This window comes from Adelges cooleyi, unplaced genomic scaffold (assembly GCF_023614345.1).
Source record: "Adelges cooleyi isolate 19-005CV unplaced genomic scaffold, UGA_ACOO_1.1 ACOO_flye_CR_arks_rails_tigmint_CR_PRNA_316, whole genome shotgun sequence".
Taxonomy (NCBI): domain Eukaryota; kingdom Metazoa; phylum Arthropoda; class Insecta; order Hemiptera; family Adelgidae; genus Adelges; species Adelges cooleyi.
The window spans coordinates 90,891-105,242 of NW_026095987.1; the positions used below are offsets into that span (position 1 = coordinate 90,891).

At 38.6% G+C, this 14,352-nt stretch overlaps 1 protein-coding gene across 1 annotated transcript; it reads right to left on the minus strand.

The window, feature by feature from the left end:
* Positions 1–10,676: 10,676 nt before the first annotated feature.
* LOC126839959 (deoxyuridine 5'-triphosphate nucleotidohydrolase, mitochondrial-like) lies at positions 10,677–11,208 on the minus strand. Its single transcript, XM_050575429.1, has 2 exons — positions 10,989–11,208; positions 10,677–10,927 (listed from the first exon to the last, which is right to left on the minus strand). The coding sequence occupies exons 1-2, from the start codon at positions 11,206–11,208 to the stop codon at positions 10,731–10,733; spliced, it is 417 nt and encodes a 138-aa protein (XP_050431386.1). The 3' UTR covers positions 10,677–10,730.
* Positions 11,209–14,352: the final 3,144 nt, after the last annotated feature.

Genomic DNA, 14,352 nt, shown 5'->3' on the forward strand with positions numbered 1-14,352 from the left:
GTTGTTAATTGGTTTTCAATACTTAGTGTTGATAATGCGTTCAATCTTTGTTGGTTCATTGTCGATCTTTGATAATTTTTTATTCGTTTTAAACATGAAAACGACCTTTTTGCGGAACAACTTGTAGCTAGTGTACAAATAAATATTCTTAGAATAATTTCTACATTTGGGGACACAGGTTTTAAGTCGTTGTCGTAAACAAATTTTTATAGGTTTTAAAGGAGACTGCTTTTCTGGGCCAAATTTAATCAATAAATGTCCTTTCAAACGTATTAACTCGGTTTTTAAATCTTCTCCATCAATTCCTGTATGGTATTTTTTACATAGGTTATTTGACCTTTCATTAATTTCATTTGAACTAACTTGAAATAATCTAGTTAAGAAAAAAAAGGTTCACAAAATGAAACATAAGATTGTCGTCTTTTTATAAGTTCATTTCCTAATATATCAAGAATAACCAAGTATTTATTTTAAAATTGTCTCTAATATTAAATTCAGAATCTTCATTTCTGCTATCACCGCTCTGTATTGTTCTCTTTTTTTTCCTCGATATACTAGTTTTATATTGTTTTATTTCTGACCGATTTAGTGCTTGATCCTCAAAACTGTCAAATTCATCTCGTTGAGTGGTCACTAGTTCAATTAATGAATCATACAATTCCAAAACAATGACTACATCTATTTCAATGCATTGCAGTTTTTTGTTCACAGCATTCTATCTACTAAGTAAGAATCCCCACAATACAGCCATAAAATTAGTTTCCAAGTACTCAAACTGTTGACCGTAATCCTTTTGCTTCACTTCGAGTTACTGGTGTTTCAGTTTCTTCCTTTTCTATTTCTGACAGTACTATTAATATTTCACTATAAGACTCATTGAAGCTCGTTGAAGGGTCGGATTATTAGCGTGGTTCAATTTCAATATGTTAAAGGATTACTCAAACACGAAAAACAGAGACTTTCTTTGACAGCGGCCTCGCTACACCGATATACCGGATGGGAGTCTGAACAAAATGGGCATTTTTTAAAGTCTTTCGGTGATTCAGTGGTCCTGGTTAATACAGCTCTCGGTTGTGTATATGTTTTGTTAAAATTATTTTTATTAACGTGTTCTTTTTTATCGCTATTGTAGCCCTTAATGTTTTCTAAGATACGACAGCGCTGGCGAACAAAGGTAATCAAATCGTCTATATTTGGTATAGTAGACTGCGCCACCGTGGCTTCGAACAAACGGCGTGTATCTGGGTCTAGTACTTTAGCGGCCATATAAAATAATAAGAAACCCGATAAATCTTCCACTTTTAGCCTTTTCCGCGATCGCGTATATTTCTTGTATCGATTTTAGCGCACTTATTTTGAGAAACAAAATAATCAAAATATTTTTTACAGTTAAAGTTGGATTATTTTTAGTACTAGCACTTCTATTTATTAATGTATTTATTTATTTGGGTAAACGCCCATGAGAGCTTAAGGTGTTGCATGTTATAGTTTTATTATGTTCATTCTAATTGTAAAGAACATAATAGAACAGCACCCCACGTTTTGTATGAATCACATTAAGTACCTACATTTAATCTATACAAAAATTCATAGTTATCTGTATAAAAATTAGATACCTTATAAACAGATTTCCGTCTGGTCTCAAATCTAGTAGGTGGATTTGGCACATCAAATATTGTTGGAATTGCACTCGGTTTTAATTTGATGATACTATCTTGGCGTTGCAACTCCAATTAACTTTTTTTCTAAATGAAACTAAAATCCCCAAAAAAATGTATTTATATTAATATTGCTATTAATTTTTAAGGAAATAATTATTTCAGGAATAAATGACAAAATATGACTTATTAAGATTCTAATATAATAGGAAATACTTTTACTATATTTATGGAAATTATATTAATAAAATAATAATAATTACTTCGCATAATTCTGAATGAGCTGTTGGTGTCCACTTATCTCGCCTACTATTATGCACCTATTTGTCCCTTCTGGTTTTTTCCTTAGAGAAACGGAATAATTTAATATTATTTTTTCGGGAATTACTACAGTTAGGTGCACCACAAGCTCCCATAATTACATTAATTAAAATCTATTCACTACAAACAATTAACCCTACGTTAGGCGTTTCGGTATTTGTAATGTGGTTTGGCGCGTTGGGGACAATTGTCACCCAACACTAAATTATTGATTAAATGTGAAAATATTCATAATTTATTACTTTTTTAGTTATTGAAAGTCAATATTTACATAATGAATTCATTCGTTATAAAATATATGATTTGGTCGGCCCGTCAAATAGCCTGAACAAATCATGTGTCGCTTACAGACAATATGACCACCACGCGATTTAGTCAGTCAAATTTGTGTCCACTTGTGTTCGCATGTCGAGTTTGATCGCAGACGAGTGTCACAAATCACAATCAATTACGCCTCCGATATCTAACCAACAAAAACTTGAAATTGCTCTAATAGCATTATCTTTAACATTTACGAAAGAAAAAAACCGAAAAATATGGGCAAAATAATGGCTTTTTAAACAATTCAGCCACATTACTTAAGGAATTGGATGGTGATGATTTTCGTAGTTTTTTAAGAATGGATCACAATTGTTTCTATGAATTATAAAATTTAGTGAGTCCATTGATCACTAAACAAAATACGCATTTGAGAGATGCTGTCAGTGTTACAGAAAGACTTGTTGCCACACTATAAGATATTTGGCATCAGGCAGAGAGTAAAACGATTTGAAGTTCAGTACAGCAATTTCACCACAGTCAAAAATAAATCCAGAAACGTACAATGCTATTTTTAAAGTTCTAAGACATTTTTTAAAGATAAGAACAATATATTTTTATAAATTAAAAAATCTAATTTAAATTTTTGTTTTATTATTATACTATTATTACAAGTTCTTGAACAATAATTATGTATTGTGTTTATTATGTAACAGTTATGTCAAATGAAATATTGGTTGTACAAATGTGGAAATGTGTTGTAAATTTCAAATTTAGAAAATAAACTAAGTTAAGCATATAAAAAAAATGTGAAAGGATACCCAGCACCAGGAAGGTTTAGCATACATATTGGAAAGAAAAAAAAATTAAAAACAACACATTTTTATAAATAAAAATATTTTATTTTTATTTAAGTTATATTATTATGATCCAAAATTCGAAAAATTGGGGGGGTTAAAAGGTCACTTTAGTATGTTATACTAGGGGGTGGCCAATATTGCCGGATTCAGGAGCGCGAGCCGCTTCTTTTGATACCTACTTCGTAAAAAACTGCTAATTAGAAACGACAAAATAATAACAAAACATGGGAGCTATGCACGGGCACGTCCTTTCACCACAGCAGTCACCACTGCACTATCTTGTATAACCTAACCTTTTTTTTTTTTTTTACATGCATCTATAGAAAACTGGGGAGGTACTTGCCTGTTGAGGCATTACTTCCTCCCAGTTTTCCGATGCCATTTATTTTCCAATAAATCGTACAACTTTGTTGTGGGTGTTCCACACACCCACTCAACATTCGCCTTAAGCCTAAACATTTAGATCTTAAACTAACACACCCTCTCCGGTTGGTGGCCCAATAACAATATGCACATTGGGCCCGACGGAATTGTATTTACATTTTTTCCTTAACAACTACTTTATACACTATACTATATATTTTAATGCTATGCTACAGATTTGTGTCTTCTCGGGCCGGTGACGCACGCACCCGCCGCCCTGGACTATCCCGTTCACCCGTTGGGACGCTGTCTGCCCCGTTCTGCCTCTTCCTTTTCGCGAAGGACGAGTTCCGCAAAACGGGCGAGAGCGTTCCAGGCTTCGGCATTCTCCACCATTTTTTGGACCATAGTTCTCGGGTCGATGTCCCCAATCGCTTCGTTGAGCTCCCGTCTCTGGGTTGCCCAGGCGGGACAGTCTACAAGCGTATGGTTGGCACTGTCCAGCATGTTGCAGTGTGCACATGTTGGACTGGGTGCTTTTCCGATCCTGTGGAGGAAGTCGTTGAAGCACCCGTGCCCTGACATCAACTGGGTGAGGCGGTAGCACATAAGACCGTGCCTAGTCGTGCTTGCTTCCAACGAGTGGGAAAGCCACCCGCCTTGAGGCAGGCGTTGAGCATGGAGACCACGAAGGCCGGGTCAGCCTTGTATGTCACCGCAAGGATTGCGTTGTTGATGCAGTCCGGACCAGGGGCTTTCTTCCTGCTCTTTACCCGTACGACCGCAACCCCGACTTCCTCCCGCGTGAACACGGGATGGTTGTCGGTCCGTGGCCTCGGGACCGGAACCGGAACGAAGGCCCCGTCGTCTGGAAAAAGAGCACTCGTTACTCTTTCCAGAGTGGCGGCTTCCATCTGGTCTGTGGCGGGAGCCCCATTCAGCTTCTTCATTACTAGCTTATAGGGTTTTCCCCACGGGTCCTGGTCCACGGACTGCACTAGCTCGTCCCAGCATCTCCGTTTGCTGCGTCGAACTGCCAGCTTGAGGTTCCGCCTAGCCTCTCTGAGCGCCGTCAGGGCTTCTGCAGAGATATTCTCGGCTTCTCTGCCACCCCTTGCCGCTTCCCGCGTGGCAGCACGCTTGACGGCCCTCCTTGCTCTCGTGCACGTCCTCCTGAGCTCGGCTATTTCAGCCGTCCACCAGTGGGCCGGGGGTTTGCCCCCGGTGGACCCTTCCTGGCGGGTAATGCGAAGTTGCAGGTGTCCGTGGCACGCCTCTCAAACTCCACCGCCCACCATTCCACGAGCTCGTTGGGGTCATTGGGTGTGAAGATACCCCGTGGTGAAGAGGTCCCTGTCGATGCCCTTGGCGGTGTTTCAGCCTTTGAGATGTTGAGTAGTGTGGGTGGGATGCCTACCAATCAACATCTCGAACTGTATGGTGTGGTGGTCGGAGTGGTTGTCCTCCTCCGACCGCACTTTCCACCCACTCAGCCCTCCAATAAAAGACTCACTTGCCAGCGTGACATCTACTATTGAGCATCGGCCCGTTCCAACAAATGCGGGTTCCACTCCCTCATTGACCACCACCAGGTCCAGCCCGTCAACAAGGGATACCAGGCCATCTCCGCGCGCATCGGTCTCTCAGTCACCCCTGGCTGCCGAGCGCGCGTTGAAGTCCCCCGCAATTATGACTCTTGCGGTTGGCCCTAGTATCCTTAAGCTGTCCTCTAGTCGCTAGAGAAACGCCGTGAACTGTCTTGAAGTTCGATTCGGAGATACGTAGCAACTGTAGATGTGTACGCCACCTACTCTTGCTGATACGTACTCGTCATCTCGCTGGATGGCCGCTACCGGGATTCCGTTACCGAAGATCCCGATCGCTGCACGGCTGGTCCCTCCGCTGGTGATCCAGCCACCGACGTCGTTGGTAACGCCATGAGGGTCAGATGCTATTACCACATCGACCCTCTCCTCCGAGACCGTCTGGGTTAGGAGGTCCTGCGCAAGTCGGCAGTGGTTGAGGTTAATTTGCAGAAACCTCATGCACTGCCTCCCTACGCTCCCGATGTTGACTGGGAGTTCCGCTGCTCCCGGTCGTCCTCGCTAACCCCTACGTCCTCGATTGTGACTGAGGGGGCTGGACGGTGGCGGCCCTCTTCACTCGAGTCGATACGCTTGCCCCTGGCGACGGGCCCCTGGCAGTCCTTCGCCTTGTGGCCTGTCTCGTGGCACCGAAAACAGCACCCGGTGCGGTCCTGCCCCTTGCATCCGGTGGCCATATGCCCGCGTTGCAGACACCTGAAGCACCTGGGTCCCTTGTCCTCGGGGATCCTGATGCGGCAGGTGCTCCAGTTGACCCGGATCTTCTTCACTGCAGCCAACTGAACAGCCACCTTCGTGGGGACTGCCATGCGGCCAAACCCGCCGGTGCCGGTTTCGCTCCGGGTGATCACCGGCAACGGTATTTCGCCCTGGAGCTCTGCCGCCGGCCCTTCGCTCACGACTGACCTAATTGCCGCTTGCAACTCCTCGGCCTCGACCCACTCCTGGACGTCTAGGATCAGGATCGACACTTTCCTACTCGGTCTGCCGACCCTGATTCCCAATCCTAGCTTTCCCCTCAGCTTGGCGGCCACCTCGTCCGCTTGCGCGGGGGTGCATTTGAGCTGTAAGAGCACAGCGCCGTTGCGTGTGCGGGTGGAACTATCGACGGTCACCCGGGGATGCATAACCTAACCTAATCTAACCTAACCTAACCTTTTTTTTTTCTTGCTGAATCGCCCAGTCTGGGGAGGGAACTGCGTAAGCACTGCTTCCTCCTCAGTAGGCATCGTTTATTGAAACAATTACAACTATTAATAGAAAAAATCCCCTTTTCCCCTTCGCGGGGCGGGCTCACATATATCTTATTCTAATTACAAGTTAAATAGATTACAACAAAATAATAATGCTCGTCTTCGTGTGCACATCAATCACCCTGGGAGTTCCGCTACCTAACCGAATCTTTCATGACGTCGATCGAATTGTACCATTAGTCAGTAAGTATGTATTGGTTGTTTAGTCAGTATTCGATGTTTGACTTTTGAGTATCGTGGTCTGGGCCTATAACCTGTTGAGATTATTTGGAGTGGAACACAAAAGAAACAAAAAACAAACACTTTGAGTAATAATAGGGTTAATATTATAGTCACAAGTTAAACCAATAATAACAATACAATATAGATATATGTATAAGTCAATAGTAACAAGCACATTAACAAAATGTAGCTGTGGAACGAGTGTGTCCCCTTGTCCACATACAAAGGTATTTATATCATAAATTTAGGTTAAATCAATTTATACAAAATACTTTCTAAGATTTCACATACAATAGTGTCTTCCTCGACATACTAAGCTAATCACATTAAAACTACCTTAGAATATTAATTACATTTCAATAGTATGGAGTGGACAACGCTGACGAGCAGTCTTCGTCTTGACGTGCTGCTTGAAGCTAAGGTTGCGGTCGATGACTACCCTGAGGTACTTCATGGTCTCGCTTACCTCAACTTCAACGTCGTTGAGGAAGATACGCGGAAGCCGGTCCTTGTAGTTCCTCTTAAACGACACCGCCTCCGTCTTCTCGACGGCCAGTTGAAGGTCTAGCGACCGGAACTTTGCCGCCACGGCGCGCAAAGACTCATTAACACGGCCCTCAACCTCTTCAACCGTCTTGCCGAATCCCTGCGAAACCCCGCAGGAGACGTCTACTACGAGTTCGCCGCCTTCTAGTGCTGGGCACGCAACCCTGGCTTCCCGCTCCGAGAGATACGAGCTTAAGGTCGTTGGAGGTACAAGGGCACTTCCCGAATTAATTTATTTGCCAAATCAAAGCTGTTGTAATAGTTATCCATGTACAATGAATGACCATTTTTCAATTTATCAGACATCAAATGCAAAACTACATTAGCGGCATGACCTTTCCCTCCCATATCATCGAGTACTCCAGTATATATAGCAAACTTGATAATTAGCCCATTCGGTTCAGTTAGCATGTATAGTTTTATGCCATACTTATGCCGCTTATTTTGAATATATTGACGAAAAACTAGGCGCCCTCTCCACAAAACCATCGACTCGTCAAGTGAAAGCTTTTTGTTAGGGTAATATATTGATTTCATTTTGTTATTAAAATAATCAATTAAAGGTCTAACTTTGTACAAACGATCTAAAGGTTGTTCTTGGTCTTGGATATCAATATTTGGGGAAAAATGAAAACAACGCAATAATACTAAAAATCGATCACGGCCCATATAATTCGAAAAACAAGTCATATCAAATAGATGGTGCTTTTTCCAATAATCGTTTAATCTATTTAATTTTATGGTACCAGTATGAATAACCAAAGCTAGAAAAGTCAGCATTTCATCTTTATTCGTGGGTTTCCACATCGATATACGTGACCTCGGAGCACTACCAATACGTAAAAACTCTTTTTCAGCGTAACTGTTAGTTTCTTCGACTAATAATTGAATAAAATCGTCATCGAATAGTAAAAAAAAAAAATCAATAGGATTCCCGTCACCTGGTATCGGAACCAATAATGCATTTTGTTTTATAAAATTAAAATTTGGCAAATCCGTTTCTTCTTCTAACCAACGAATACCCATTTCACTGTCCACAGTATTAGGTTGTATAGGAGTATAATGTCCATTACCTGCATTTTCCACAGAGTCAGCATCACTTTCAGAACTTTCAGAATCATCCATATAATTGCTATCGGAATCTGATTCATAATCAACGTCACTTTCGGACTCGAAAAGCATTTGTTCGATTCTACTTTCATATCCCAGATTCCTTGTACAAAAAAGTTTGGGCCGAGATGGTCCAGGTTGATTTAATTCATCGCTCATATTGTATCAAAAAAATATTAATATACTTTAATTTATTCAATTATCATATACTTATAAAATAAAAGTATGACAAAACAACAAAAATTACGTGTTTCAAGTTCAACCGGGCACGAACAACTGATAAAATATTTATATATTTAAAGGAAATAACAGAGCAAAAGTATGTCTCATTAAAATGTTATCGTAGGCCTAAAAATAGAAAATTCATGATACGGATTTCACAAACTTATACAGGAATATACACTGAACAACGCTGACCTAAAATAAAAGATAAATACATAACGCTGTCCGAATAAAAACACATTGGAAATAAATACAGAAATGACGCCTCAGAAGTCATCCGCACATACGAACGAACAAAATGACGCCTATAGGCGTCAAACGCAGCGAACGTGTTAATGGTCCCGACCTCCAAGGACAACTCACTGACGCGCTCGACAACAGCTGCGCCGATCCTCTCCATTACCTGGATCATAGGATCTTCGCCGCCGTCGCGATCTCGAACTGAGTTGGCCTGCGCAGCCACCTCCGCTCTCTCTCTCTCATAACGGCGCACCTAGCTACTGCCTCCATTTCAGCTACTCTGGCCGCCCTTCTGATCCGGTCAACCTCAGACCGGTTCGCCATAACGGTGCAGATTAGCTCATGGAGATCAGTCAGGTCATATGAGAGAAGCCGCTCGTTAACGGTATGGGCCTTAACCCTACCAACTGCCGCGTTCGATCCTAGGCATATAGAATCCAGAATCTCTTTCATGCGGGACAGAAATCCGCCCTCCTGCGACTCCGCTCTCCTTACCTGGTTCCTATGGGCGTCCGTATTAAAGCCACCATACTTGCCCCCACTCCCGATAAAGGGTGCAAATATTCCCATGGGCTTCGGGAGATTTGAACCTCCAGAGTTTCTACTGGATTCTCCTCCAGTTGATTCATTCGCTACGATATTCCGACGTGACCTTACAGCAGTGTCAGTGGCCTTTTCGCCACCGATGAGAGCCTGTTTCGCACTCTCATCAACGGTTGCGCTACCAGCACAATTGCTGGCGGCAGGAGCCCGTGAACTCCTGCCTTTAAAGTGCCTACGCGCGATAACGACACCTGGGGCGGGCACTGGCCCCCAGCTGCTGGCTCTGGAATATCCGACATCCCTGTAGCAGTAACCTTGCTCAAGTTATTTGTTTTCATTATCATTAAACTTTAAACACATGGTTTACTACAGTTTTCCTTCTGTGTGGTCCTTTATTTTGTCCAAAGGTGGACCACGTACCTACCGGCCAATTAAGGCAAGCCGTTTTGTCCAGGATCTGTTAGGACAGGCTCAATAAAGAGCCCATGAGGGCCCCCCCACCACGACAAGGTGGACCCCGCGGAGGACCTAACCTAACATTTTTTTTTTTACACGGTATCGAGAACTGGGAGGTGGCACAGACGTGAGTCATTTCACCCCCCCAGCCCCCATCGTTTATTAAACCAAAACATATTTATGGGCTTACATCTTTTGGTGGGGTACAAAGTTAAAATGCTCTATCCTTTTAATATTTCGCCTTCGGCGTACAGTATACAATAGCTTAACTAAATAATTTTATAAGTATCTTCCTTTTTAACAACTTGGTTATGGCTGCCTTTCCCGTTGCCTTTCGTCCTCTTCTTTTTTCCGCATCACTACGTTCACAAATTCGTCGACCACCCTCTAATTGTCTTCTGATTTCATCATCTCCTGGGTCATATTGTCTACGCTGAGGTCCGTGTTAAGCACCGTCCTAACTCTATTTCTCCTTGTTTCCCATGCGTCGCAATGAAAAATTGTGTGTTCCGCATCGTCTCGGGTATTATCACAATATCTGCAGTTGGGTGATTCTATTCTCCTACATTTTAACAGATATGCCGGGAAGCACCCGTTCCCTGTTAATGCCTGTGTTAGGTGGTAATTTACTTGTCCAAAGCGTCTAGTTACCCATGGGACTATGTCCTTGATTAGCCTTCTCGTCCATTCAGCATTTTTTGTGGTTGACCACTGTCCCTGTCACCCTTCCAGCAGTGTTCTTCTGGCAGCCTCTCGCTAATACGGGATCCGTCCCGATTTGTCTTGCGTCGTATACCGCCTTTCTCTCCTCTGCTGTCAGTTTTATGGGGGGTGAGTAGTAGTAATTTGGGGCTTTACCGCCCATTTTTACAAATTGTAGTAAATTAAACTAGAAATGAATAACAACATCTCTTTATATAGTATAATACCTTTTATTAATCATAATAATTATAATATTTTATGATTTATCAATCTGTATAGTATAAAATAAACTTATATAAAGGTTTTTTGTCTCTATTATTCAAAGCTAAATCAATTTTAAATTACATAAATTCTACCTAACACACATGAAAATTATCCTGAAGAACCGAATCCTTTTTCTCCTCTATCAGTTTCATCTAATGACCGAAGTTCCCTGAGTTCTGGATACACAATTTTTTCACATATTAGTTGTGCTACTCGATCTCCACGTTGAACGATAAAGTCTACATCAGAATGATTGAATAGGAGAATACCAACGTTTCCGCGGTAATCTTGATCAATTACTCCAGCTAGGATTTAAAAAAAAAAATATATAACATTTTATTTAGTGATTAGATTTTATAAGCATACCTCCAACATCAATAAAATGTTTCCATGCTAATCCTGATCTCGGTGCAATTCGTCCATATGTACCATGTGGTACCACAATTTGTAGATCGGTCTTAATCAATTCTTTTCCATGTGCTACTACAATATATTGGTATGCACTTTTTAGATCGTATCCAGCCGCATGTTGACTTCCTCTAATCGGCGTGTATGCTTTATCGGTTAATTTAAAAAAAACAAGCATCTAAAGTTTTAAACAATCATTCATTCATAATAATCTTTATTTAATTTAACCCTAGCTTCATTTACTAATTTTATCATAGCATCATTCGTTTTTTTGTCTAAACTTTTTTCTAATTTTTTTTCTAATTCATCATTCATTAACGTCATATTTATTTTATTTTCCAAACTAGTGATACATTCTTTGAATGAGTTATTTAATTCAGATTTTATTGTTTCTATTGTATTTTTTGAAACATTAGTTATTGATTCATTATGTGTATTTAGTTTTTTTTCTAAACTATCTTTTAAACCAGTCTGAGTTTCTAAGATAGAATTTTTTATACTATTTTCCAAATCAATTAATTTCGAATTTAAATATTTACCAACTCCGATATCATTGAAATGATTTATATGATGACCAAAATAATCCATTATTAATTTAAAAATAGAGATCTTAACAGTGACAAGGACTTCTTATATACTAAAACCAAAACAAAAAAACTATATTATACGAGTTTACGCACTTCTCGGGTAAATGGCGAATACTCAACTATGCGGTCGTGTATTAACATACAATAAGCACTAACACCAGTTAAATTATCATCAGCTTCTATTTCTAAACGTAAGTCAATTGTAGAAGAAATTTCAGAATCGTTTTGTTTACTAACATCTAAAACAATAATTGGAGCATTTGATAAAAACAATTTTGGACTTAGTATCGGATTTCGAAGTCCATTTTCATAATATGATTCTTGAAACGATGTATACATATTATATAATAATGTAAAATCGTTGTGCGTAAAATCTAAATTTAAATTATCATAAGGATAAACATTTGAGTTCAGAAACACTTTAATATTTTTCAACTTAGAATGATCAAATTCGCTTTTGTCTGCAGTTATTGAATTGTTACGATTTTTTTGGAGGCCTACAATGATATAACGAGGTTTTTCCAATTTCGTTGATGTTTTTAAATTCCATAGTACATTTTTCGTGTTTCCGAGTTCAGGGTAAGTATATGTTTCAAATGATCTAAATGGTATAAACAAATGTTTTTCTTTTTCAACTATTTTCATTAACTTTAAACGCTGGCTATCATCAACACTAACATGAGGAACTTTCCAAACAATATTCTTAATATTTACACTACCTGTAGTTGCATCATCACTTTTTTTAATCAATGCATTTAAATCACTATTTGGTCTAGTTAATATGAGTTCTATTCGTGAATTTAATAAAAATTTTCTATAATGCTCAAAAAAGCCTAACCAGTATTTTAGTGGTATAAATGCTGTAAAATGACCATTTGTGGCTGATATGGATGAACTATTTTTGAAAGTCCATCCAGCATTTTCATAACAATAATAATTATCTAGTGTACTTGAAAGATATCCTTTGATAGAACTTGTAATACCTAACATTCGTGAACTATCTATCTCGATACCATTTAATTCTAAACGAACTTGTTCAAAAAGAAAAGATAATCCATTATTACCTAGTTTTACTTTATCTTTATCTTCAATGTTGCCTTCGATGTATAAAAAGCTTTCATGTAAATATGGGTATACATCAGTTTGTTGTACACATATCCTAATTTCATCATTATTATTAAAAGCTTTAGTATAAGGAATATATGAGTGAAAATCAAAATTAGTTATTTTCGAATCTGACACATAACCCATATCAACTTCCAAAATATCATTTTCAGGCATTTCGATTACTTTTTAATTCAAATCCAAGTTGTCTTAAAATATTTTTATTCTTTGACGTAAGATTTATTTCTGTTTTTCTCCTTGTTGCTCGGTTAGATTTCGTTTTGGGAATGGAAGATTTTTTATGTGACGGTTCCTTTATATCTAATATTTTGTTTTGGAAATTAAAAAATTTCAACCCCATTTTATGAACCGTACCGTCTAATATGAAAAACTGTTGTAATTTTTTCACCTAAATTCTTTAGTGGTCTTTGATCCTGATCAACTAACTTTACCGTTATATTATTTATTTCATTTGTTATCAATGGATAATATATTAAGTTGCTAGGTGCTTCAACAATTTTTGATCCGTGTACTGCTGTAGGGTAAAACTCATAGACTGAGTGTGAGGGTTTGTTACCATCAAATGATCCTTGAGCAATACTACATAATACTTTTATTGAATTAATCATACTAATATTAACAGTTTTTTGAGATTCGTGTAATTTATTCGGTTCTAATTCCACTTCATCAAATCCTAAAACATGTCCTAAACTATTATCAATAGTGAAATCGATTGTTTCAGAACAGTAAACATACGATTTAAATGTATTGATGTTTGGAAATATGCTAAATACAATATTTGGATGGGTTTTTTTAATCATGTTTTTAATATATTCATTTATTTGACTTAGTTCGTAACACCCTGGTTCTATTTCAAGCTTTAAGATTTCTTTATCCGTTTGTTCACTCAGAATGTGTTCATTACTTTTTGAGAAATAATCGAAAGATTTATTAATATTACTCGTATATGATTCCGTGAAATATTTAGATAAATGTCTTGGATTATGATCAATAGCATTCTTATCTGATTCTAGTGAAAAACTACTGCTTACAGAAACATCGCGTTTATTTATTATTGTATTGTTCTTTATAATTATTCTCAATTTATTATTGCTTTCATTAATATTAGGAAAAGAATTATATGTCTGAAGATTTAATAATGCTATTTCTGAGTCCTCAGCTATAGTTAGTGATGGAAAAAAATTTGTTGATAACTTTGTAGTGTTACCTGATAAACTTATTGTTGTTGATTCATACATTGTAAAAAATCAATACATAAATGACCACAAATAAATGTATTATAATTTTGATATTTTGAGTAATTATATAAAATATTGTATCCTTTAAAACGATTTTGGAGTTCAATTGGTGGTGGTAAATTACCAAAGCTATCAAAATACCATATGTTGTTATATTTTTTAAAGTAAGCTACCCAATGCGATCCTTTTTGACTTATTCCAGCAAGGTTAATAACCGCACATTCGTTTTTAAAAATAGTTTTTGGTAAGCTGTCACGTGAAAATACACCACGGAAATGTGGAATTTTTAATTGTGCAACATGTTTTATAATGTCTTGAGAGGAAAGAGATCTATTAGGTAGCATAGTAATTAGTTTTTTTTCTTAATATTTC

Bases quoted from the DNA above. Each gene is read 5' to 3' on its own strand.
- LOC126839959 (XM_050575429.1), bottom strand. From the start codon at position 11,208: ATGCTTGTTTTTTTTAAATTAACCGATAAAGCATACACGCCGATTAGA. The intron at 10,928-10,988 runs GTATGCTTATAA...TTTAAATCCTAG, and splicing joins ACATTTTATTGATGTTGGAG to CTGGAGTAATTGATCAAGAT.